Genomic DNA, 25,321 nt, shown 5'->3' with positions numbered 1-25,321 from the left:
GAGAGGTTAGAACACAGAAAGGTTTACAGACCCATGCAGAGCTGGATAAACACTGAAGCTTCAGAGTCCACCACATGGTGACCTGTGTGAGCATCGACTCTAGGGGGGGGAGACAGCTCTCTATAATGTTTAGAATTTAGACTGCAGTACCCATTTTAAACACTAGGTGTCAGAGTTACATACTGCTCCTTTAAGATGTATCTCCTGATATGCCGATGATACACTATTATTCACTCGCTTTCCCGTCTCCAACGTTGGTCAAACTCTTCAATCGGTGGCTCGGCCTTCGACTTTCTATGCCTGCTATGAACCCAGTAGTCTTAATTATTTTCTCTTTGCTTTAAACCAAAAGGAGCCTGTTGTTCATGATGTTAGTGCTGCAGCTGCACCTGGGTCAACCAGCAGCTCGAATATTTCCCGCTTTTATGTTTTGTGTCGGCCGCAACCTTCCCGGTGTTACAATCGGAAACTGTTGACACGCCCACTAAACACCAGATGAAGATTTTTCATTATCTATGACTCGATCTCAACCCCTAAATGACTTGGTCTTGTCCCGGTCTCTGAGCACTCTGGTCTCGGGTATGTCTTGGTCTCGGTTAGTATGGTCTTGACTACAACACCATTGTGTGGCAACCCTAAATACGCACTCTTGACATCTTTTTCTCACATTAAGTTAAATACATGAAGGGACAAACGTTTTCAAAGACAACTACAATCAAATAATGCTGAATGCATTTCATCATAAACCCCTGAAGGGGCTCAGTGTTGGACTTTGTTTGGACTTGAATGCGACTAAATTTGCAGCCAAATTAGTTAAATTTTGCATTTTGTAAAAGACAATCCATCTGGTTCTACTGTTGGGATCCAGAACGTAATGCAACTGATGGACTTCAGTGTGGTCTGACCCAGGGTGGCTGTAGTTTTAGGCCCTTTGTGTGTGTTTATCCAATGCAGTGTTGGGGTGTGTGTGTGTGTGTGTGTGAGAGATCATTTCACATCATGCCTCATGTTAGACAGGAATGATTTTTTAAGAAGTTCAGTAGAAAAATTAGGATTTTGAACCAAGCCAGGCTGGTTTTCCTCCAAGAAATCTGAGTTCTAAGTTTACTATTGTCCAGTTCAATGTGTTAAAAGTATATTAAGAGTTTCACAATAAAAGCTGAATCATCTGGTAAAACACAAAAAAGAACATTTTCAGTACAGAGGACTTTGATCCTATTGGCTCTAAACTTTCTCTGGATACGGCGAGTATTTGAACTGATTGAGATTCTTTCAGGAAAGCCAGTTTCTTGGTTGGAGTGGACGGAGATGCGAAAAGAAGTGTTTTTAAAAAAAAACATGTTGTCGACATGTTTTGATGCTTACAACGATGTGTAATGTGACGTGTGTTATGAAACGTATGTTTGTCAGGATCAGGGTGTTCAAATAAAAAAAACAACAACTCTGATTTGGAACGAGAAAAGACAAATTCAACTGTGAAAATAAAAAACTGATGCAGTGGCATCACGTGAACCTGCCGTGTGTTTGTGACTGATTTGTTGTTTTACTGATCCATTTGATTAACTGTACATGAAGTTGTTTATGAGAGGTTAATTGAAAAGAGTATGTTCAGGGATTCAAAGCTTCATCTGAATCATTATACAAACATGGACGAGGAAATCTGTTCTCTCAGTAATGATCAGTCAATCAATTACATTTTTTTGGACGTGTTCTTTTCCCTCCACCACTGTTTGGTTATATACTGTATATATGTCTATATCATATATTTTAGGACTGATAAGGCCACATTTATGAAGACCTAATGAGAGAGAACTAAGGTGTCCTATCGTAGAATAAAATGTTATTGGAAGATTAGAAGATAAATATTTTAATGATGTGATTAAAAATGTGGAACAAAACTTTCTACTGTCAGGTGACTTCAGGTAATATCTGAAGAACCAGGCTCGACGGGGAGAGGCCTAAAATATATAGTTATATATATGTATACTGTGTGTTATGCAGCACCATCTTGAAGCTTAAAGGGAGGGCGCTTCCAAAGTTCAAACTCTAATGCAAACGTTTGAATTAACGTCATAAATACGACCAAGGTTCAACCTGCTCCAGAGATTGTAAACCACTCCCAATCCCGCCCAATCCTGATGCTTTATTTCTTGCTCCCCGCCCAGCGAGTTTCCAGTAAAGGTTTGGCTTCTGGTGTGATGTGACAGTCTCTGGCTCTGAGAGGTAAAAAGAAAAAACAATGGCACAACAGGTAAACCAAACGGACGAGGTCAAAATGTGCTGTTCCATCTGTCTGGATCTCCTGAAGGATCCCGTGACTATCCCTTGCGGACACAGCTACTGCATGAGCTGTGTTAAGAGATTCTGGGACCAAGAAGATAAGAAGAAAATCCCCTCTTGTCCTCAGTGCAGACAGACGTTCAAGCCGCGGCCCGTCCTGGTGAAAAACACCTTGTTGGCTGAGTTAGTGGACGACCTGAAGAAGTCTGGACCTCGAGCGGCGCCGGCCGGTGAACACGTCGCTGGACAGGGCGATGTTGCCTGCGATAGCTGCGCTGGGAGGAAGTTGAAAGCCTCAAAGTCGTGTTTGGTTTGTGTGGCTTCTTACTGTGAGCAACACCTCCAACCCCACAATGAATCTCCAACTTTTAAGAAACATAAACTTGTTGAAGCCTCCGTTAAGCTGCAGGAGAACGTCTGCTCTCGCCATGATGAGGTGATGAAGATGTTCTGCCGCACCGATCGTCAGACCATCTGCTATCTCTGCTCTGTGGACCAACACAAAGGCCACGACGCGGTCTCGGCTGTGGCGGAAAGAACAGAGAAGAAAAAGGCGCTCTGCGAGAGTCGGAGAGTAATCCACCAGAGAATCAAGGACCGGGAGGAAGACATGAAGACACTCCTGCAAGAGATCAGGACGATCAACCAATCGGCTGACGAGGCAGAGGAGGAAAGAGAGAAGATCTTCTCCGAGATGATCTCCTTCATCAAGAAGAAAAGGTCCGATGTGAAGAAGGAGATCCGATCCCGGCAGAAGACTGAAGTGAATCAGGTCAAACGCTTGCAGGAGAAGCTGGAGCAGGAGGTCACTGATCTGAGGAGGAAACTCGCTGAGCTGGAGAAACTCTCAAACACAGAGGATCCCATCCAATTTCTTCAAGGTTATTCCTCAATTTCCCGACTTCCTGAGTCCACAGACCCACCGAGACCAAAAAACGATCGCCTAAAGCACTTTGAAGACATCATGGCAGCCGTGAAAGAAGCCAGAGACAAAGTTTGGGCGGTTCTTTCCGGGGAATCTCCTTCAGCAGAGCCGGCGACCAGAGGCGAGTTCTTACAATATTCATGCGAGATCGCGCTGGATCCAAACACGGCCAACAAGTTTCTGGTTCTATCAGAGGGGAACAGAAAGATAACCTTTGACGGGAAAAACACAGCTTATATTCAACACCCAAACAGATTCATTCACTCCCCTCAGGTTTTGAGTAAAGAGGGACTGAGCGGACGCCATTACTGGGAGGTGGAGATGAGCAAAGACGCATCAGTCGCCGTCGCTTACAAGAGCATCGGCAGATCAGGAGACTTGAACGAGCGGGTTTTTGGATGCAATGACAAGTCTTGGGTTTTACAATGTGGTGGCAGTGGTTATAACTTCAGACACCACAACCGCTCAACTTCTGTCTCGGGCCCTAAATCCACCAGAGTAGGAGTGTACCTGGATCACAGCGCAGGTGTTCTGTCCTTCTACAGCATCTCTGAAACCATGACTCTCCTCCACAGAGTCCAGACCCGGTTCACTCAGCCGCTCTACGCCGGACTCTTTCTGTTCGGCTCCAATGGAGACACCGCCGAGTTCTGTGCAGTAAAGTAGTTTTTTCTTTTTTAGAGGGATGGTTTCATATAAAGGAAATGTATTACATTCTAACATGTTGCTTTTTCTTTGAAGGGATGATTTGTTGTTTTGCCTGTTTTGACGTAATGTTGATAAAGTGATGGAAAATACGATCCTGAGTCAGTGTGTTGTGTTTTATCATTTCTAATTTTCTAAAACCTTACATAATGACAAATTATTTAAAGGAGCAGTATGTAACTCTGACCCCTAGTGTTTAAAATGGGTACTGCAGATACATTCTAAACATCATAGAGAGCTGTCCCCCCCCCCCTCCTCTCTAGAGTCGATGCTCACACAGGTCACCATGTGGTGGACACTGAAGCTTCAGTGTTTATCCAGCTCTGCATGGGTCTGTAAACCTTTCTGTGTTCTAACCTCTCTCCATTTTTCAAAAGCATCTCCAATATTGATCCTAGTTTGAGCATGTTTCTGCTCGTGGAGCTTATTAGAAACATGCAGAGGCTTTTTAGGTCGGGTACAATCACTTCTATCTGAACCACTTCTCTTGCCCGCTTCCATCGCTGCAACACCTGTTGACCTGATAACTGCTCTCATCTGGCAAACCGAGGGGCGTCCAAAACGGCCTTCTGGGGGTGCAAATCTCCACACGCCCCCTCAAACAAATCCAGAGCATTCAGGAGCAGAACTTATTTCAGTAGATATCTCAAGGAAACAAAAACAACGAAGAAAAAGAAAAAAGCAGATTTTAAATATTTGACAACAATAAAAGATCCTCTTGTCCAGAAATGTCTCAAAGTTTTATTTGTATTAAAAGTCGGAATGTTTGGTTACATAAAATCTCTCTAACAAAGAAATGAATAAACTCTTTCATGGCTTTCTCAAACACAAACATTTAGTGTTACAGTCGGTCCAAACGTCCATGATCTGTCTAGAAGGATTCATATGCAACAGGAGACGTTTTGTCTTTGACGAGCTGCCAACAAATTAACCAGTGATGATGTAACAATCGTGTCCAAATAAGAACCCCCTCCCCCCTGACCTGCTACAGCGAGAAAAAACCCTCCATTCGTCCAAAACACTGTGAAGAACGTAAATTTAATGATTTATTGATCATCATCTGCTCTAATCTGCTGACAGCACGTTCAGAGAAAACATGATTTACCCTTTAATAAAGACACTTACAGTTTACGACTCGTATATTCAGTCTTGTCGCGTGAGATGATTTCAAAAAGGAAAGATGAGAACAGACCAGTAAAAAAAAAAAGATGGACAAACAAAACATTTAAAAACTACAGCTGAAGTTTTTCAACTAAAAATCTTAACAGTCTGGTAAGGTAAAAAAAAACCGACCTTTAAAAGGTGACATATTCTCCCCCTTATCAAACATTGTAAATAAGTCTCAGAGCTCCTCAAAACATGTGTGTGAAGTTTCTTGTTCTACATCCACTCTGATCCTGTTTTTGATCATGTCTATAAACTCCTCTATTTCAGCCCTGCTCAGAACAGGCTGTTTCTGTGTCTGTACCTTTAAATATGTAAATTAGCTGTGTCTGACCACGCCCCCCTCTCTGGAAGGACTTGGGTGTACTCGGTGTCTTTCTCGCTCCATGACCTATTGTTTACGGTGAGAAGGCAGACTCAGAGGGCAGAACAAACACCTAGCTGTGGGAGTGTCACCCACCTGGGGGAGGGGCTACTGCCCTTTGTGATGTCATGAAGGGAAAATCTCCAAACAGCCTGTTTGAGCACACATTTTCTGAAAAGTGGAGCAGGTAAAAGACGGAGAGGATGGACTTTTCTCATAATTGGGGGGTTTGTAGACAGACTAGACACATTAGTGTAACATGGTGAAGAGGATTTTGAATATGTGACCTTTAAAGCTGCAGGAAACGCGTAATATGGATAAAGTGATGGTAAATACGATCGTGAATCTGTATATTGTGTTTTATTTTGAAACTGTGAAGTATGTGGAAACTGTGAGTTAGTGTTATTCATGAAAAAAGGTCCAGTTTAGGGAATGTGGGAAATTAAATAAAAGCCTTTTTTTAACGAGTTTCTCAGTGAAAAACATGCAACAAGGAAAGAAAGGCATAAAAAGCACCAATAAGAAACCTTAAATAAAGCACAACATTGTGACACTGACGATGTCCTATCGTCTTCTCTCCCTCTCTAAAGTGACGCTACACGTTAAAAACATTTCTGTCTGTCAAACAGCTGAAGTCGTAACTCATATCTGCGTCTCCTTTCAGCTCGAAAGCTCCACATGATGCCTGTTTTATGATCTAGTCTACGTCAGAGTATCACGGCCACATTTAAGAAAACATTTCAACAGATTTAGAGAATAATGTCCTATGATGTTTTGTTGATTTTAAGGAGGAGACAACAGGACCAGAGGAGCAAACGAGCGTCTTTAGAAGTTATGTTTCAAAACCTCGCGATACTTTAAAACTGAAACTAATAACGGACGTTTCGAATCGATGAGTCAAAAAATACGATGCAGGTTTGCATGCTGTCTTCTTAGTGTTGAAGTACTCGAAATCAGTCTTGAGTTCTCGAGACCGATATTTGAAGGTCTCGCTATCGAAAGCATTTTTACTCGGATACTCAGCTGTACTTATCTCCTCTGGTTCAGGAGGCGAAATATGCTCCTTATGTTTGCTGCCTTAAAAGATTTTAAGCCTCATTTAAGCGGATTGGTTTCTTATTCCAGTTCAAAGACACATTATTACACTTTAAAAACAGTCCACGTTGAGCACAAGTCAGGACTCAGACACGAAGAAGAGACGAGTCTGAGTCCTCCGTCTCTCAGATCTTAATCGGGATATTTGAATTTTTAAGAACCACGTTAAAGAAAATCTCTGCACACCTGAATGTGCTCCCTTCCTGTCATTCTCATTGACTCCAAATCTCTAAGAACAGCTCACAGCGGTGCAGAGCTGCAGGAGCTTCAGGGTTCAAACATTTGGAGACGGTTCATTGGTCGATCAGATCAAAGTCCAAAAACGCCCCCCTGAGCACGGAGGAAAAGGATCCACGACAACACGACAGGAAGATGAAAATCGATGGCTTCTTTGCTTCAGTTTTTCTCAGTCGTTAAGGAAGCAGAGGTCCCTCCCACTTTTGGTCGCCATGGTGATAATACACAGAGTTGTTCCTCCAATTTAAGTCACCAAACTCGAGGAAACTAATTCAGACCGAGCTGCTTTTACTGTCTTTAAAAACATCCGTTTAAAGGTGTGAAACGATGGAACAGGTGAGGTGTGATATCCAGGTGTTCACAGCACTCGCATAAAAGAAACTCTCCGCCAAGATGAGACAGGTGTGCAAACGTTTCCAGTTCAGATGAAACCGACCAGATGAGAGTGGCGGCAAAAATCCATAAAAAACACAAACAAACGTTGTTTTTACTTGGATTTCCTCATCAGAGAAGTGAAATGTAGTTTTTAGGCACAATCCCACGCTTCCCGCCTGCAGCTCCCAGAATCCACTGCTCATCCACCAACTCCACCTGCGTGATGATGTCACCGACCTGCAGGAGGAGGACGGAGAATTTCAGCTCATGATATTTATATTTCACTCAATATTCTTGAAATGTTTTGTGTTCACACACACCTTCAGTGTGAGCTCGTCCTCGCTCTCCGCTGTGAAGTCAAACTTGGCCACGCCCCTCAGTGCTGGCTGCTGGTCTGTGATTGGCTGAGCTGGAAAGAAGAAATAAGAGCTGTGGTTAAAGACGAAGCAGCAGAGCTCTGGGAGGATACGGTTTCAAGTCTTCCTTTTTATTTCCACTTTCAAAGATATTTTTAGTTCTCGATCGATCTGTAAAAATTAAATTTTAAAAAGTGAGTTCTGCTTCAAGAAAACAAAAAAACACAACGACAGAAAGACAGAAAAGTCCAGCAGTGAATGAACCTGTGTTACCCGGGCAGGTGTGTGTGAAAGCAGCAGGGTAAAGCCCCTCCCTCCCCTCCACTCGTCCTCTCTTCCACTCAGCGTCGACGTGCTCTGTAACCTCGATAAGCGCCCCCTTGTGGAAGGACAGATCCTCTGCAGTCTGGCCGGGGAAGTCGAACAGAGCCACGGCCCACTCTTTGACTTTGACCTTCACACACACACACACACACACACACACACACACACACACACACACACACACACACACACACACACACACACACACACACACACACACACACACACACACACACACACACACACACACACACACACACACACACACACACACACACACACACACACACACACACACACACACACACACACACACACACACACACACACACACACACACACACACACACACACACACACACACACACACACACACACACACACACACACACACACACACACACACACACACACACACACACACACACACACACACACACACACACACACACACACACACACACACACACACACACACACACACACACACACACACACACACACACACACACACACACACACACACACACACACACACACACACACACACACAGATATGTCGGTCGGGCTCTTTAGTAAAATATCCAAACTGTGAGACCACATTGAAAAACTCACCTCTGGCTCCTCTGAGATCTTTGATTCTGCAAAAACAAAAAAGAAACTCACATTAAACTCAGATCCCAACAACAGAATCACAAACATATCCTTTAAAATATAAAAAATCACCGTCTTTCGTTCATTGGATGATTTTAACAAGATGACAGAAGTGTTAGATGTTTGTGTTTGGTCAAAAGGTAAAGATAAATATATATATTTTTTTTTATAAAAATTGACAAACTTTTCAAGTTTACTCGTTTTTGTTGCCACCACAGGGATAATTAATTGCATAGTTTGTAAATTCCGCCACCAGGAGACTCCCAATCAAAACAATAACAAAAAGAGGATTTCGAGACTGTCAGGGAATCATGGGAGTGATTCTCTGTGCTACGCCCAGGACGTGTCTGCTCACCTGTTTTCTCTGTATCTGCTGATGTTGATTTTGTCGTTTCCTTCTCCTCCTGTGGCGGCGGCTCCACCACTTCAGTAAAACTCAGCGGAAAAATCCCGATTCGTCCGTGGATTTGACCACGCCCCCACTCCTGCCCAATGAGCTCCAGGAGGGCGATTACATCACCCTGGGAGAAGGTGAGCTCGTCGTCCTCCTCTCCCTCGTAGTCGAACAAGGCGATGCAGCGAGGACCGCTGAAATATCAAAACACATTCTTCAGAATCGAGACGTTTATAAGAGCGATGGTTTCTGTTTTGGTTTTCATGACGTGCGGCGTCTGACCTGACAGGAGGAGCGTCCGGCTGTTCTTTCTGCTCTGTGGGCGCCACAGGGAGGATCGACTAGACGGAGGAACAACCAAAACATTTCAGTTAAACTCTTTATGATAAAGATTTCACACGGGGACATTTGAGAATCTGGAGAGGTAGATTACATCAACCAGCTGTTACCTCCGAGTCCAACATGCTGAGGTCCGCCAGCGCTGGCTTTGATTGGCTCTCCTGTTTTGGAGCCAGCTCTGGTTGGTCGTCCAGATCCAGGAGACACTGTGATTGGTTGATGAGCGGGGTGACTGCAGTTTGGCTCCTCCCTTCCCCTGGTGGAGGCTCTGAAGGGCTCGGGTCATCCAGGACGATCAGGACTTCCTGTTTCTGAGAAAGTTCAACCTGAGAACTCAAATCTACTGCAGCCTTTACAGAGTGTGTGTGTGTGTGTGTGTGTGTGTGTGTGTGTGTGTGTGTGTGTCCTTACAGTGTTGCTGTTATAGAGGGGGTGTCCAGGTTTAGGGCGGGGCGGAAGGGGCGGTCCTTTCTTAGAAACCTTTGACTGAATCTGATTGGCTGACACAGAAGAAGGGCTGGGCATGGTTTGAGAAGAAGAAGACTGGCTGGCTGTCGAAACCGAGAGGGCGGGGACAGATTTGGATGTGGGCGGAGTCAACAGAGTGGACGAGGAAGTCGACGTGATAGCTGGAGGAGGCGGTCGCCCAGGGGTGGATTTCATTGGTGGAGGACGTAGGGGGAGGAGTTTCACACCTGTAGGCCTGAAAAAAGTGTGTTTTATTTACATGTGCACACTTTTTGGAAAGTTTAGAGTGAACTGATACACATTCATTTCTTTTTTACCTCGGTGGAAGAGCAGGATCTGAGGAGTTTGGGTTTGCCGTGTTGGTAGTTTCTGGTTTGTTGGGGATTACCGGGCCTTTCCTTAGAGCTGGAGCTGGAGCTGTGGTTGCAGGTTTGAGGCCTGGAGTTGGTCCCAGAGGTTTGGGGGCCGTGGCTGGAGCAGCAGCTGACGGTTTGGGTGGGACTGGGTTTGCATCTGGTGTTGTTGGGGAGGCACCGGTGGGTTTGGGGGCCAGATTTGGGGCTGCAGGTGAAGCACAGAAGATGGATGGTTTAATTAATAACACTCTCGTTGCAACAAGGTCACTTTATCAGTTCAGTCACTACAGATCTTACTGAAATCTTAAAACCAGGTCAAAAGGTTAAAGGTTGAACACATTACCAAAAGGAAAAATCTGGTTTCTCTGAATGTTGGGTAACAGTTGGGTAACTCAAGTTTTAGACTTTTTAAATTGTATAATCCAGAAGAAAAAATGTCTTTAATGTGCTCTTTTATTACAGTCATTTATGTCAGAGCTGAGCTGGTTACATACATTACATGAGAATATTCTGACTTTCAGAGGTCACATGACTGAAACACACACACACACACACACACACACACACACACACTTACAGTATGTGTGCATCACACTCACACAGCGCTCATAACAGTGAGGGCTTTTTTCTCCTCTCACACAATCAAAGCATTTGTCTTTCACAAGGTTCGGATTGAATAAATCAACCCTCCCCTTTCTGTTACAAACAGACACACACACACACACACACACACACACACACACAGACACACACACACACACACACACACACATACACACAAACACACACAACATCAAAGCTCTCCTCATGTTTGCATATTTCCTGCAACATAATGAGCGGGCAAGATTTGTGTCTCTAAGCTCTCAAACATTCCATTGTGTTAAAGCTAAATCGAGCTTAGTGTTCACTCACACACACACACACACACACAGAGACACACACACAGAGACACACAGACACACACACACACACACACACACACACACACACACACACACACACACACACACACACACACACACACACACACACACACACACACACACACACACACACACACTTACCGCTGGATCTGCGCAGTGATGTCAGAGCTGCTGGTTTGGCCGGGACGCCTGGACGTACACTTTCTACTTTCACTGAAACAACGCAGACACCAAAATTACACGTCATGAAAAATAAATGAAGCAGCAGGGCGATGGATGTCGTTAGATTTTGGACCGGACTAAATAAAAGACGCTTGATCAGGTCGCTTTATAACTGCAGGTCGATTGTCTGGCAAACCGAGGGGCGTCCAAAACGGCCGTGTGGAGTCTTTATGGTATCTGTCGCCATAGAGACGAAGAGGAAGAGTCACTTCCCCCTGCCACGATCGCTGTGGGATGTTTGTTTGTTTGTTGAGTCTCAGTTTACAATGAAACTCTGTTTCGACTGTCAGCATGGAGGCTTCAGAAACTCACTGACGTCACAGAGAGCGGTTTCAGGGTAAACAGAGGAGGGAGTTTTAAAACTGTCGACATCGACACTTCTCGCTGATATCATCTTTGAAGTGATGTTTCAGCCCGCAGAGTGTCGACATGCTGACTCACATTCCTGTGTGTTAAGGCTAAATGATCAGGAGGCTGGTGGGATAGTTCGGGGCTTGTGCTCTTTTTGATCCAGAGGTTGGGGGGGTCAGCGGTGGAGAGGAATCAGAGGTTACAGGAGACAGACCGAAAGTAAACAAAACAAAATGAAAAATTCAGACAAAAAAAGGAAACTTGTGTTAGATGTAAAATGTATGATGTCAATAATTCTGGGTGTGCATGATGTGTGAGATATGTTCAGGCAGCAGTGGTTGTGAGGAAACTACTGGGTTATGGAGGGTTGAGTTGCAGGATGAATGACAGGGGGGGGGGGGGGGTGTTGATTGTTTGTTATGCTTCCATGATGGTTACCGCAGGGCAGGGTTGTTTCTGGCAGATGATAGACACTTGAGGGCTATTGTGTGTCTTTGTGTAATGGCAGCCCCCCCTCCCCTTGAAATCTGATTGGCCAACCCTGAATCATGACTGGCTAACTACCTTATCAGAGGCGGTCTTAATTTTAAATCAGATATTCTGGCTGTGCTGCCAGAGGCTGCAGGCTCGATACATTTTACATGATACACCACGATACACTTTACTGACCCCTTGAGGAAATGTAAGGTCGGTGCAGTTCCTCCTTGCTGCCTGTAGGAGTCAGTATCACAGACTGAAGAATGCCACAGGGCAGGTTTAGACTCACCAGTTTGGTTCGTAGAGTCCTGCGTCTCCTCAGTTTCTGTCTGAGCTCCACTGCTCACCTCCGCTGAGGGTCTCGGGGGCAGAGTGGGGGTGGTCTTATCCTGGGTCAGAGCTCCCGTGCTGGCCCGGGGAGCGACTGTAGGTCTGGGTGGAGGTTTGGTCTGTTGGTCTGAGGGGGTGATTTTTGGTGGAGGGGGTCTTGGGGCCGGGACGGGGACGGGGGTTCCAGATGTGAGGGTTTCTGGAGTGGACTGTGGTTTAGGTGTTATTAAGGGTTTTTCTGTGTTTCTGCAGGGTTGGGGGACCAAAGACGGGGCAGGTTTTGGGGTACAAGAAGTTGAAGGTTGGGCAGCAGGGTTGAAGTCTGTGGTCGGGGTTTCAGTTGATTTTGAAGACTCTGTGCTACATGAGTCTGTGGTCAAACTGGGATCTTCCCAGAACACTTTCGTGGACGGTTTGGTGGCTTGTGAAAAGTTCTTAGGCTTCGGGGCGATGGTGGGAGGGGCGGATTTGGTTGGTTGGAGGCGAGGGCGTGGCCTGGGTTCAGGTTTCTTTGTGACAGCGCACTCCAGCGGCGTGGAGTTTGTGCCTCCACAGCTCCCATCAGCCACCTGCTGCTCGAACGCTTGTATCCTCGCTCTCAACGTCGCCATGTCCTCTTCTCCCTCCTCGCTCTCCGATTGGCTGTTCCCACTGCTGCTGCCGCTGCTATGGCGATCGGGGAAGCCCCAGTCGTCGGCGCTGAAGGCCTCGAGCAGCTCCTGAAGGTACTTCCCCTGAACCACGTCTTGGTTAGCGCTGTTAGCTCCTGAGCGAGCAGCTAGCGTGGCTAAACCGTCCTCGCGCAGCTTCACCAACGTTTGCACTTTGACCTCGTTGCTGATATGCGGAGCGCTGAGCCGGGAGCGTGGGCGGGGCCTGGGACGATCCAACGGGACTTGTGAGGAAGTAGATGGAGTGGTCGCCACGTCAACGGCAGCAAAAGACCGTTCCCAAAGGTCAGTCTGAGCTCCGGAGTTTGAAGTCAAAGGTGAACACAGCTCAGTGAGGAAGTCGCAGCAAAGTGTGTTGTCACTGTTAACGGAGGTGAGCTGCGATTGGCTGGAGGTGGGGGTGATGTCATCAACGTTGGACGGTTTCAGAGGGAGGCTGAGACGTGGTCGTGGAGGTCTGACGGGTCTCCTCACTGCAAACAAATTATAATTTTTTTCATTGACAAAAATGAAACATTACATCTTAAAATCTTTAAAAAATCTTTCTTCCTCTCACCGTTGGCGTCTTGTTGATCGGGGGCGGGTCCTGGATCAGTCTGCGTGGCGATGGTTATTGAAGAAGCTGGACGCGGGGATGAAGAGGGGAGGCAGGAGGAAGAAGAGGGGAGGAGAACCTGCTCCTGTGTCTTCTCTCTGATCACCTCCTCATAGGACGGAGGAGGCTGAGGAGGAGAAAGTAAACAACGGTCATTTTTCAAGCTGAATTATTAAATCTAGATTCTGAAATGTGACAATTAGATGCTTCTCATATCTGCTGAATCAAAACAGACCATTTTAGCAAAAATAAAGACTAACAGTAGTTTAAGCCAGCCTTCAGTGTCGCCACCAACAGGCAATAAGAGTTATTATTAACCATTTTCTTTAGGAGTTTTTGAGATTTTGAGAAACCAAAAGTTGTATCGTCGTTTGTATCGTCTGACGGAGGTACCTGTATGGCCGGAGGGATAGTCGATCCCCAGATCTGTGCGGCAGGAGGAGGGGGAGGCGGGAACCCTCCTGAAGCCCCGGGGAACCAGGATGTGGAGGCCAGTGGCTCCGCCGACAGGATGGTTATCTCTGGTCGCCTAGCAACAAGGTCAGGATGACAGGAGGTCAGCAACAGAGGCATACAGGTATTGACGCACACAGGACATGCTTCTTCTTTTTTTTTTATCCTGAAGAGATTCATGTGAGATCTGTTCCTTCAAAAGAAGAATATGTCGAGAATAAAACTTGGATGTGGAGTTTTTAAAGCAAATCTTCTTGTTTATTCTACTTCATAAACAACTTTTAGTTTTAATTCATTATCAAAGCTTTAAGTCATTAAGAGTACATACAAAACATGCAGAGAAAAAGTTCCTGCATCGTGTCAAATATAATGAAGATACATACAAAAGTATCTACAGTCAGTCAGGGATCTACATCATACATTCAACTTAAACTGGAGGACATTTTGGACATTTTTGAGTAAAAACACGATAAATCGATAAAACATCCGAGTCAATTCCTCTATTCTAAAGCTGAACATTCATTCAAAACTGCGGGAGAAAGTTCACATTAGAACTGTAATGATCCCTTCAAATTAAAAATCAGTCTATTGGCGCATCAGGCCATCTGAAGTAGTTTACAGTTTGATCCAGCAGAGGGCGCCATCTGTGTAACTTGACCATTGCAGGCAATCTCGACCCCAATAGAAGAAGACAGTGATATGGAGGCAGAAGCAACGGGGGCGCGATTCATGAGATGCTAACTTAACATGAGGGAGACTCTTCTCTCGCTACAAACCTGCAACTCTCCAAGCTGGCTCGCAAATATTCATGTTCCAGGAACGTCTGCACGCTCTGAGCGGTTGTTCTCGTCAGCGGGTAATAGAGAGCTGAACTCCACTCTGATCAAGTTGTGTTTCTGGTGAATAATATTTTTTAAAACATCGGTCCTTTGGGATTCTCAACAGGCGGTTGGTTTCCGGCTCATTATTGATACCGTAAAATAAAGTAATGAAAATGTTTAGTGTAGTGTACTTAATACTTTCAAAGTTGTGACAAAATGATTATCCTGTTACGCACAGTCACACATTGGCAAATGATTAAAGATTGGTTTAAATAACTTGTGTGAAAACATCAGTGTCATCATCACGAAGTGTGTTGATGTATCTGGTCAAATCCTGACATGAATCATATTTAATGTAAACAAAAGTGGACATGGTATCTTGTTGACTAAAAATAATGTCCTTTTTTCCCCCCTGACTTGATATATGAATTAAAAACAGAGTAAACACACCCTGCCCTCTCCCTCTTAGTGTTTCTCTTAGTTTTATGTTTCGACGATCACAAAACGTAAGCTTCCCCCGGTTCTGTTGTTCATGTGTTGTGTTGTAAATAAAGGTTTATAAAAATGAAAAATCTTGACAAAGCTTATTAGTAATAATAATAATGTTGCAGCAGTGTCTCACCTCCTGTCTCTCTCTCTGTCTCGATCTCTCTCTCTGTCTCTGTCTCTGTCTCTGGATGATTCTGACAGAGAGGTTGATCTGGTGGATGCTGTGGGACAAAAACAGAGAACGAGTGTAGATTTTGAAAAAACATGCCACTTTTCCAGGCCAACGTTAAAATGGCCAAAAGCTCGGTTAAATAAATTACCCCGTCTGTTTTTGGACTGATGGCTTTTTATACATCAACAAACAGAAGTCTCACTCTCAGTCAGCGGTGACAAATACGCTTTCTAAGCTCTGTGGCTGCTTGCACTTCGCACTTAAATTATCCACTTTGGAGATCACTGTATTCAAATCACTCGACAAAGAAGAGGAGGTGAGAACAGTTACTCACTTCTTTTGATGGCTGCTCTGATGGACGACAGAGGCCCCTGACTGCAGAGAGAGAAAACAGGGAAAACATGAGTCACTTTATTTCACCTCTATTGGCACCTCCTCCTCCTCCCCCTTTACTCTCCCCATGTTTAGCTTTCTCTCCCATTTCCAGTGCCATAGCAGAGTTCAGATCATGATTATGTTCGTCAATATCGGACCCAATGCCGTTATTAGATCGGCACCAATTTGACCAGATTTGCAAAATCAAGGTACAATCCAGTTTGAAAAGGTTTGTTCTCATTTTTGCTCCAAAATCGACTCTACTGGAAGCCATATTGGAAAAATCAAGATGTTTTTGCAGCACATTTGTATAAATCACAAAAACAATATGGGTTCACCATTGTCAGGAAGTTTAGTTAACTAAAAAGCCAAGACAGCACTTAGATCTTGAGACAAACCGCTGCGGTTGGCTCGATCTGAATCTGTTCATATGAAAGTCTGTGAACCAGAGAAGGACTTGAATTTTCTGCACAAGCATCAAAAACATGACCAGGAACTACCTCAAAAATAAGTCCAAATACATACATATATAGATAGATAGATAATCCTTTGGAGACGGGGATTAAAAAAAGGCAAAAAGACATAACATGTTTTTATCAGAGGATTCAGCAGATATCTTTATATGCAGACGACACATCGTTATACATAAAAGAATAGACAGATAGTTTCATATGAATGTAGTTCTGAGAATTGTCAGTGAAAAACATAAATATTTAAAATGATAACAACCCTTTCTACAGAGCAGGAAACCATAGTGATGCTCGGTTGCTGTCCTCATTGAAGCAATGACACACTAACAGGATTTCTGAGTCATATCGAACGCCACATCGCAGAGTCTCTTCACATTTCTGTGTCAATTAGGGGACAAAACACCTCTTACACCATGGTGTGAGCAAACACAAGTATGTCTGAAGTTGCAGCTGCACACTTTCTCCCTCTGTGGCTCATTAAATGTTTTTTAAGAATCTGCAAAAAAGAAACTGCTGAGGGAATGTTTTTGCTAAATTCCAGACGAATAGAGATTTTTGGAAAACTGTCTCCAGGGCAGGAGACTTCATCTTATCGCAAAATCTCCAAATATGTCAGAAGCTCCAGGATGAGTGAGGAGCCTGAAATTGAGCCAAAGTTCACAGCGGTTACCGGGCAGGTTAGGAATCAACAGAGCCAGACTCACCCAGACGACAGAAGGAGGTCAGACGTCTTTCTTTTCCTCTGTCTTTTCTTTAAAGTCTGTTTCTACTCTGCGTCTTTGTCTCTCACTGACTCTCTTTCTCTTTGTGCCACAGAGCTGCTAACCATGAACACACACACATGACTCACCCCTGACACTGCCCAAACACACACACACCGAACTTTACTTCCAACACTGATGGAAAAACCTCCTCTTACGCTCTACTTTCCAATCCTTCCTGTTTATTAATGGATAAAGTTTGCACTGCTGGAGGTGTTAACCTAACTTGACGGCCATTATTAAAGTCTACTTTGTAAACTCTAGAACTATTTTCTGATCTACTTTCTCAGTGTTTCAAAAACTTTCCAGAGTCACTCTTGACCCATTACGTCATTTCGGGGTGTGTGCAACTGATGTAAATCACAGAGGTACGTTTTTTAGTAAACTAGAGCTTATAATAAACATCCAACCTTGATGGGGAGTATGTAAGATTGAGTGAGGCAGAAATATATGAAAGTATTCTTACTACATGGTTTTGCAAAACTCACTTTATTTACTTTCACGCCCCAAACTTCAGCCTTAAAAAGGGATTTTCCTACCCGTCTCCTCCCTGTTTCTGCAGAATAATAAGCCCCGTCTGCTGTTTATTCACTCATCAGGAGCTTTTAAATATTTCACAATCTTCTAACAGTCAGTTTTGTGTCTCATGTTCCCATCTTTTTTTAAATTAAACACACTCAAACTGAGGCTCTGTTTCCCTTGTAAACACACACACACACAGTCTTTAAACTCTGTGCCTTCTCCGACTGGTTGCCATGCCTACCGGCCAAAAGCCCAAATACTTTCAGGAGTGTGTCAGACCTAGAGACCAAAGTAGTTCTTGCAAGTCTGTAAGGCAGCTGCAGAAAAACAGTCCCACGATGATCAGCAGCTTCTTTTATTTTCATTTGTTTTACAGCTGAAGTATTTCAAAGAGGTTTCTCAATCACCTGGACTCGAGGTGTGATCTCGCTCTGCATGTGGGTCACATTACATGCACCAGTTCTTGGCAACAGAAACCCATCGTTGTTTGACTTTAAATCAGGTGAGACAAGGGGAAGAAGAGGAAGAGCAATTAAGTCTTACCTGTGGCGATGCTCTGGTTTACGTCTGTCAGGACGACCTGGAGAGACAAAAAATACGAAGAGGAAGAAATAATTTAAAAGTCTTTACAACGGAAAATAAAGCATATGGTGTCAAAACACGTCAAGAATCTGTAAAGTGGGGCGCCGGAAGCTTAGTGGTTGGTGCTCGCCGCGCCCTGTGCTCGGAGGCTACAGTATGGTGCTTCAGGCGGACAGTCAGGTTTAGGGTCCAACATCTAGCTTCTTTTCCACATGGCGTCCCCCCCCTCTCTCTGTTTTCTGTTTCTATCCACTGGTTTGTCTCTAATTCAAGGCATAAAAAGCCCAAAATAAGCGTCTAAACTTCAGATTTTATGTACGTCAAAGTCTTTATTTGATCTGTGAAATCCAACAAGAATACAAAAGAGAATGTAACGTTAATCATAGAACTACTGAAAGCAGAACGTAAATGTTTTATCTATCAGGGTTGGGTGGATTGACAACGCCATTTCCATCGCCAATGGCTGAAAGATGTCATCCATTCCATCCTGTATGTCGTCACATAATCGCGGTTTTAAAGCCCTGAAGGATACCGCCGCCCAGCTCGAAAGTGGTTTACCAATCACGACCAGAGAAGAGAGCCTTGGAGCAGCCAAAGTTTGAGTTGAACTGACGCTCTGAGCTTCAGTTACAGTCAGTTTGGTGGTTTTCATTTTTGGCCTCGAGCGGTAACATTATAAGCTGGAATGGTGGAACGCAGGAACGAGTCCATAACTGAAGAAGAAGTTGGCCTTTTTTGGACTTCCGGTTCCTTCTTCTCTAAGTCAGAGTAATTACTTCTTCAGGTCAGGACCCAAATGTAGTTCTTTGGTTAAAGAGGGACCATTATTTTCTTAGAGAGCTGGCTTTTCATTGGTTTTATTGTCTCCCTCTTGGTTATTAATATCTCAGTGTGTATTCCTTTGTTGTGTGTTTGCATACATGGTGTATATATAGAGTTTTCATGGGTATATGCAAACACATATTATTAAGTCAGGAGTCCTTATACCCAGGTAACTGAGGGGCACTCTGAACCTTGTTCCTCTCTTCTCCTGATTGGTCCTTTTTTTTTTATTTTTTGCCTCAAACCATCATTATGTCTTCCTCTGCCACAAGAAATGATGCATTCCCATGCATTTCCAACTCCTTTAAAAGGTCACGTTATCCAAAATCCACTTCACCATGTTTCTCTAACTCTAACATGTGTCTCTAGTCCGTCTACAAACCCCCCAATGGTGAGAAAAGTCCATCCTCTCCGTCTTTTTCCTGCTCCACTTTTCAGAAAATGTGTGCTCAAACAGGCCGTTTGGAGATTTTCCCTTCATGACATCACAAAGGGCAGTAGCCCCTCCCCCAGGTGGGTGACACTCCCACAGCTAGGTGTTTGTTCTGCCCTCTGAGTCTGCCTTCTCACCGTAAACAATAGGACATGGAGCGAGAAAGACACCGGGTACACCCGAGCCCTTCCAGAGAGGGGGTGTGGTCAGACACAGGTCATTTACATATTTAAAGGTACAGACACAGAAACAGCCTGTTCTGAGCAGGGCTGAAATAGAGGGGTTTATAGGCATGATCAAATACAGGATCAGAGTGGATTTAGAACAAGAAACTTCACACACATGTTCTGAGGAGATCTGAGACTTATTTAAACTGAAGAAGAGGAGGAGAATATGTGACCTTTAAAATAAACTGAAGAAAGTGCTGCCGATAGCCTAGCGGTTTTGTTGCACGCCCCTTGTAAAGAGGCTGTAGTCCTCGTCGCAGTGACCATGGGATCAAATTTGACCTTGGCCCTTTGATGCATGTCATCCGCCCACTCGCTCCTCCCAACACTTCCTGTCTCTCTCCAGCTGTCCTAAACTAATAAAAGCAAAAATGACCCACAAAGTCCCTGAAGAAGAAGAAAAAGCCCCAAACTTAATAAAACGAAGCCCAAAGGAGAGGATTGGCAGTCCCTGACTTCACTGACAGACAGTTTTGAAACAGCATTGATGAGCACTGATCAACAATATCAAAGAGAACAACAAAAACACAAGAAGTTGACTTAGATTAAATGTAATGGTCCTCCCCTGACCTGAGCCTCCTGTCAACACGTTTACAGTTGGAACAAATAAAATAAAAAGACGAACGAGGGAAGAGAAAGAAGTTTCTTCAGATCTGGAACAGAGCTGGACTGTTTTTCTGTATGTGTGTGCATTTTTTTTCCATTTCCTACCTCCTTTCCTCTGAAAATCAGGTCAGCTCTGCTCCCTGAAGGGTCCAGTAAAACTCTAAGTTGACAGATATGTAGAATTATCTCCAAAGTCCACAAACACCTTGTTCTTTCTTTCCTATTCTTTTAAAAATTCTCTCTCTTTTCTCTGTCCTGTCTTCTTCTTCTCTTCCCCCGACTCTCCAAAACTCTGACTGGGCTGCCTGTCTGCTCTGGCCTGCCTCGTGATTGGCAGAGCAGAATCCAGGAAGTGCTGCTGTGATTGGCTGCAGGGGGATTCTGCTGGAGTCATCAGGAGCTTCAACACTTCCAGATGTTTGTGCTGCAGCAGGGAGGCCGAGCTCTGAGCTGGAGCTGCGTTCAAACACGCAAATGCTCGCCGCAGCAAAAATTTCCCGCAGCGTTAGTCATCTGTTGGGTTTCATGTTTTACACGGTAAGGACAGGAGGTCAAAGGTTGTGAGGAGGAAAGGATTCAATGTTGAGCAGGGTGAACAAAAGAAGACAACAAAACTATACAAAGTTTTTAGCATCTTTCAGCTCATTGTTTTCATTTTATTGCCGATAACTTCACTGCTTTATTTCACTCATCAAACTAATTGTCAGCCTTGGGCATCTGTTTCCAGTAAAGCTTTATTAAACTGTCAGCTACCTACTCAGCAAAAATACAGCAGACAGGCAAGTTTATACACAAGTTGTTGAACAAAGCTGCTAAATAGGCAGATAATGTTCTCAGGAGTTGGTGGAGAACAAAACAGAGCAAACAAATGTAAAAAAACAAAAGGTGAATACTGGGTTTGTTTTGTTATAGATTGCACACAAAGGGGGCGTGGCTGAATCGACTGACAGGTTGGCATCTTGTTGCCGTTTGTCAGGAGGCTCAAAGTCAGCCTCAGCTCAACATCTGTGTCTGTTTCTACATGGACCACCATCGTCTGGCTTCATAACGCTTCTACAGAAACAGAAAGTGTACAGCTTCACAAACAAGCCCAACATCACACAAATCCTTTTGTCATTATAGACGCCGGTTAAAAATACTCATAAGTGACAGCTTAAACACTAACATGAGACATTTATCATCCAACACAATCAAAGTAAGTCTGTGTGCGAAAACAAATGAGGTCACTTTGTGGTGGAGATGTCCAAAAACCATCTGAAGCATCGAGGAATATTTAATTTCCTGATGAGCAATTAGCGGATTATTGAAACTCTAACCTCCCTCATGGGTAGAAAAATATAAAACAAAGCAACAACTGGCCTCAAGCAGCGTTTCTCAAAGCTCGGGAGAGGCACAATCCAAAGCATGTGGAAGCCACAAAGTTCAGATGCCAGAAAAATTAATTGCAGATTGGCTTTAAATCCACAGAGACCAGAACCAGAACCACAGGGTCGGATCGACGCACGCAAACACACAAACACATAAACATAAACACGTTTGCTGTGCAGGGAATGAGTTCATGTTGTGCCTGAGGTGTGTCACCAGCTTGATTTGAATCTAAACAAAATTCCCCAAAACAGTCTCTGCATGAGGAAAACTGTTTGTGCAACTCTTTACTGGTGTTTAAAACAATAAAAGCTAAATTCAGAAAGCTTGTCGACCTCAGGTTTTCACAATCACATGCTTGAGATTCATAACAATCTTACAGGGCTTTCACACTTGCAGAATGACTGAAGAATATCCAGAGCAGTCCCCCTGAACTTATCTAGATATTTCAGGAGTATATATGTGAAAACGGCTCTAGTGTCTGCAGAATTCAGTGAAAGTAACTTCCTACCCTGAATGAGGGACCCCATTCTATTATGGTGTCATATAAATCCAACTTTATGTGATGATTTGAAAGGAGCAATATGTAGCTCTGACCCCTAGTGTTTAAAATGGGTACTGCAGCCAAATTCAAAACATAGACAGATAGAGCACATAGTAGAGAGCTGCCCCCCACCCCCCCCTCCTCTCTAGAGTCCATGCTCACACAGGTCACCATGTGGTGGACACTGAAACTTCAGTGTTTATCCAGCTCTGCATGGGTCTGTAAACCTTTCTGTGTTCTAACCTCTCTCCATTTTTCAAAAGCATCTCCAATATTCAGGAGCAGAATCTAAAGTTAGAAGGAGGACATACTGGCTGCTGCATTGTTGTTAGAGAAGCCAGCACTTCAACATGTTTCCTTAATGATCAGATAGTAAGATACCTTTATCATCTCACTCTCTACACATCTCACTTATTGGACCTTTAAAATAAACAATATCAAATACAATATTTAAAGGTTAAACTCTGTTTTTTCTTATTTAGTTAAAGGACTTGTTTGTAGTTCTTGGATGGTATTGTGCTGTAGTTTCACACCTTCAAAAGACGTTGTAATTGCCTCAAAGACACACCTAGTCTTAGCCAGAGGGCTACAGTGTACCATGCACCTGTCTCACTCCCAAACATAGTATTACAAAGAAAGGCCTAGAAGAGTCCTGTTAGATTATAACTTCTGCTTCCCTCAGTGTGAGTCACAGAGACAAAGACAGTCAGATTAAACTAATGGCTGTAAGTCTTGGCACAGGCTCGCACCATAACAATCAGCTGGGAACGTTTCTGTGAGCGTCTGCATATTTATGCCTGCATGTGTAAACTTTGACCCAAATGGCGACATGCTCACATGTTGATACAAGATTTATGGCTTTGGGTCTCAAGCAGGCTACACCCAAACTCTTACAGTTAGTTTCCCCTCCATGCTTCATGTCTTATCTGTTGCTTGAGCCCACATCACTGAGTTAGTGTTTGAAGAATAAGCAGTTAAGATAAGGAAACTCCATTCACAACACAACTGGGGCATACTCTTTAGAAATCGAGAGCAAACTTATTGTCTGAGGCAGTAAATACTGCCCCCAAATCCCAAAGAGAACAGAATTAAACGGCTTATCTTGCCTAACAAAAGGGTAGAAACCCATTCAAATGTTGGTTATATAGCCCATAAAAACTACCAAGAAAAGCTGTGACCTGACATTTTTAGCTTCAAATTACATAAATGATGAACTAGTACACAAAATAAAGCCTCTAAATTGACTCCATCTCTTAAAGCTTCACCAAATCCCTGCATTGAAACCAGTTAGTGGTATTTTAAGTCAGGTTGGTTGCAGTTTATATACAAATAGCTGCAGTCCTGTGAGTACAGATGAGGATAATGGGCCAGGTGTGAAAAATAAATAACGAGAGGAGGAAGATTTTTCTGAGAACGACGTCAAAAGGTCAACATATCAATTTCATTAAAATTGTATTTCAACTTTTTTCCCCAACATTTAGACTTCATTCTCGACATTAAGACTTTTATTCTCGATATGTCAACTCTACTCTGGATATTGTATTCAACTGTATTTCCAACAGTTTGGCTTTTTGTCTTGACATTACGATTTTGATCTCGACATTTCAACTTGTATTCTCGATACTGGAAATTGTATTCAACTTTATTATGGAAAATGTAACTTTTCATTTGTAAATTTCAACTTTTATTATCGACATTATTACTTTTTTTCTTGGCATTACGACTTTTATTCCCGATATTTCCGCTTACGCTTCCATGAGAGATTTTAAAGCGATACCTTAAAGCAGTTTTGAGGTTCCCAAAAGTGGCCAGAAGTGGAATAAGATCCCATAGAAAACACTAAAATTTGATTTTAATAGTGTATTGAATTATAGTATGGAGTATATCACTATCTAACCATCTACAGCTTCAGTTTAGGGTTTGTATTTCAGGTGTGACAGCTCATTTGCCCAAAAGAAAGCGACATGATTAATCGACAACAGGTGGATTCGATTCGAAACCGACTTCGGTCAACGATTTTTTCGAACTTTTACCTCCGGAGCTGTTCGGCTGTCGTCGAACCACTTGTTCCCGGGTGTCCCTCATCGTGTTTTCCTCCTCTTCCTCGGACCGTGCTTCGGCCATTTCTCCTCTTTTTCTCACTTTTCTCCGGCTCTGTTTCTCTTGTGCTGTAGAAAATGGAGCTGGGTCAAAGCAGAGACAGCAGCACCATCATTATTCCTCCTCCTGTTTCGTCGACGATTACATCCACCACAACAACAACCCGGGACAAGTTCACCCAAACACCGTCAACTTTATCGCCCGAAACAACTTCCAGCGTCAGTAAAAACCCTTCGGCTCGGTGTTTAGCAACATTTTAGGCGTGAAACTGTCTCAAACTCGCCGTTATTTTAACAGAATTAACAGTCGTCGTGTTTGGGTTTCGGCTGGAGAGTTTGTCCGAGCTTCCCTGTTTCCCCCAACCGCCGGGTCGCGAGCTCCTGATACAGAACAGAGCCGCACGCGCTCCGGCTGCGTGACGTCACCAACTGAAAAAAAAAAAAAAGAACACAGAGCAGAGCACGAGAGAAACAGTGGGTGAGAAGTTGGACTCTTTTTAGTGATCGGATCATTTGGCTCAGCTTTGCTAAATGTGCGATATTGCAAATGCTCTGAGAAAGGATTCATGGCATACATTCAAACAATACACTTTAATGATCACCTCCATTACTTAAATAGCACCTTTATATTAATGTTTGCACTGCCTGTTATTTAATGTCTTGTTTTTGATAATTTTGCACTATCTGCTTTTTAAACATTGCTGTACATATATAAACAACACAACCTCAGCAGGTCAACACTTTTTTATTTTTTATATTCAGATCTAATTACAGATTTCTTCCTCAACTGTTTATCGGTTCTTGTTTAAATTTCACATATATTTTTATCCCTGCACGGGTTATGTACATTTCTTGTATAAATCTATTTTTAATTGCACAGTTTAAGTTTGATTCATCTAGGGGGATTCTTTAAATCTTTTTTCAGGTTAATATATATGTATATGTTTTGTGGTTTAATTTGTAACAAATGTTTCA

The 25,321-nt window shown here is 43.6% G+C and overlaps 2 protein-coding genes across 3 annotated transcripts; one reads left to right on the top strand and one right to left on the bottom strand.

Annotated features, from left to right (window-relative positions):
* Positions 1-2,021: 2,021 nt before the first annotated feature.
* Positions 2,022-4,005, top strand: LOC132958630 (tripartite motif-containing protein 16-like). The gene has a single exon (XM_061031586.1). It carries the CDS (start codon positions 2,240-2,242, stop codon positions 3,869-3,871), a length of 1,632 nt encoding a protein of 543 aa, XP_060887569.1. The 5' UTR covers positions 2,022-2,239; the 3' UTR covers positions 3,872-4,005.
* A 618-nt stretch (positions 4,006-4,623) lies between these two features.
* Positions 4,624-24,774, bottom strand: LOC132958993 (SH3 domain-containing protein 19-like). 2 transcript variants are annotated; one of them, XM_061032083.1, is made up of 17 exons: positions 24,281-24,774; positions 18,212-18,248; positions 15,875-15,915; positions 15,502-15,589; positions 13,999-14,134; positions 13,567-13,732; positions 12,299-13,483; positions 11,101-11,172; positions 9,998-10,241; positions 9,624-9,915; positions 9,323-9,517; positions 9,156-9,214; positions 8,835-9,067; positions 8,441-8,466; positions 7,775-7,955; positions 7,466-7,554; positions 4,624-7,382 (listed from the first exon to the last, which is right to left on the bottom strand). In XM_061032083.1, the coding sequence occupies exons 1-17, from the start codon at positions 24,369-24,371 to the stop codon at positions 7,275-7,277; spliced, it is 3,243 nt and encodes a 1,080-aa protein (XP_060888066.1). In that variant the 5' UTR covers positions 24,372-24,774; the 3' UTR covers positions 4,624-7,274. The 2 variants fall into 2 exon arrangements, with proteins under 2 accessions (XP_060888066.1, XP_060888064.1); XM_061032081.1 differs by having other exon boundaries at positions 9,323-9,523; positions 24,281-24,773.
* Between the last annotated feature and the right edge of the window lie 547 nt (positions 24,775-25,321).

Source organism: Labrus mixtus, chromosome 23 (genome assembly GCF_963584025.1).
Source record: "Labrus mixtus chromosome 23, fLabMix1.1, whole genome shotgun sequence".
NCBI classification, from domain to species: domain Eukaryota; kingdom Metazoa; phylum Chordata; class Actinopteri; order Labriformes; family Labridae; genus Labrus; species Labrus mixtus.
The sequence above is the reverse complement of the archived record's forward strand: the minus strand, read 5'-3'. Positions and strand labels throughout refer to the sequence as shown.

Bases quoted from the DNA above. Each gene is read 5' to 3' on its own strand.
- LOC132958993 (XM_061032081.1), bottom strand. From the start codon at position 24,371: ATGGCCGAAGCACGGTCCGAGGAAGAGGAGGAAAACACGATGAGGGAC. The intron at 9,068-9,155 runs GTCAGACGCCGC...TTGATATTTCAG, and splicing joins CCGGACGCTCCTCCTGTCAG to CGGTCCTCGCTGCATCGCCT. The intron at 7,383-7,465 runs GTGTGTGTGAAC...CTCCTCCTGCAG, and splicing joins AGGACGAGCTCACACTGAAG to GTCGGTGACATCATCACGCA.
- LOC132958630 (XM_061031586.1), top strand. From the start codon at position 2,240: ATGGCACAACAGGTAAACCAAACGGACGAGGTCAAAATGTGCTGTTCC.